The sequence below is a fragment of the Asparagus officinalis genome, chromosome 4 (genome assembly GCF_001876935.1).
Source record: "Asparagus officinalis chromosome 4, Aspof.V1, whole genome shotgun sequence".
In the NCBI taxonomy this organism is placed as follows: Eukaryota; Viridiplantae; Streptophyta; class Magnoliopsida; order Asparagales; family Asparagaceae; genus Asparagus; species Asparagus officinalis.
In genome coordinates, this window is record NC_033797.1 from 136,610,161 (window position 1) to 136,611,182 (window position 1,022).

The window sequence follows — 1,022 nt, forward strand, 5'->3', positions numbered from 1 at the left end:
GGGCAGGCCGAGGAATATGTTCTTCGCTTTGATTCCCGCCGTCCACTGTTTCCACGCGTCGTCAAGGTTGGTCACTTGGCCTGAGGAGTACTGGCACGGTGGGTTGTTGTAGAATTGTACCCAGACATAATCGAAGAGTCCAGTGTCAAGCGCTTTTCCGACCCAAGCATCCGGGTACGGACACTGCGGTGCCGCCGTCAAATACACCTTCTTACCCTTAGCGCTGTACGCAGAAAGGTATGTCGCCAGGTCATCGTAATGATCGGGGCTTCCGCCTTCAATGTCGAAATCCACGCCATCCAATACCGCGTCTCCTAAAGGCCTTGTAGTAGACTGTCCACCAAGATAATTGTTCCAAATGTACCGAGCTACTTGTCTGGCATCGTCCTTTGAAGTGAGAATGTAAGATCCAGCCCCGCCTCCGATGGAGAGAATTACCTTTACGCCTTTCGACTGGCACGATTTGATGTCCTGGCTGAGGCCAGTGCAGCCGTTGGAGGAAGGATCGCAGTGGCCTGCGAGGTTAAGCTGCGGGCTTTGGCCGTTGCCGAAGGCGGAGAGGAATGCTAGGTTCACAAAGGAATAGTCCCCAGTTGCACAGGTTTCAGCTAGTGTGCCTTCATTCCCGTTTTGGCCCCAGTATACTGCGATCTTGCCAGCATTGGAGGAAGCAAATACTGAAACTAAGAGGAGGAGAGGAACCCAAAATTTTACTGAGAACGCCATTCTATATCCTTTCTATTTGTGGTAGTAAGAATCCTGAGAGTTGCTTGATGCCGAGCAGCATCGTATTGGTCCCTTATATAGAAGTTCCTGTTAGATTTTTATGCGCAACGTGCCCTTGTGGTTACGCCGTAGCCGTTGTTTGATCGGATTAGCTACCTCTTGGTGTTAATTAAGTGAGAATATTTGGAACTACTGGTAGCGTACGCTGTTATATATCTCCTGCAATATTGTTGGTTATCTTTTTCTTGGTTCTTACATGAATGGATTAGCATCGCAGTAACTGAATGATTAGCCAG

At 49.0% G+C, this 1,022-nt stretch overlaps 1 protein-coding gene across 1 annotated transcript in view; it reads right to left on the reverse strand.

Moving 5' to 3' along the window:
• The window catches only part of LOC109836178 (hevamine-A-like), an 899-nt gene extending 173 nt beyond the window's left edge, over positions 1 to 726 (reverse strand). Inside the window, 1 exon segment of the mRNA XM_020404056.1 lies at positions 1 to 726. This exon segment is cut by the window's left edge and continues 6 nt beyond it. Coding sequence (XP_020259645.1) covers positions 1 to 726 — 726 coding nt within the window.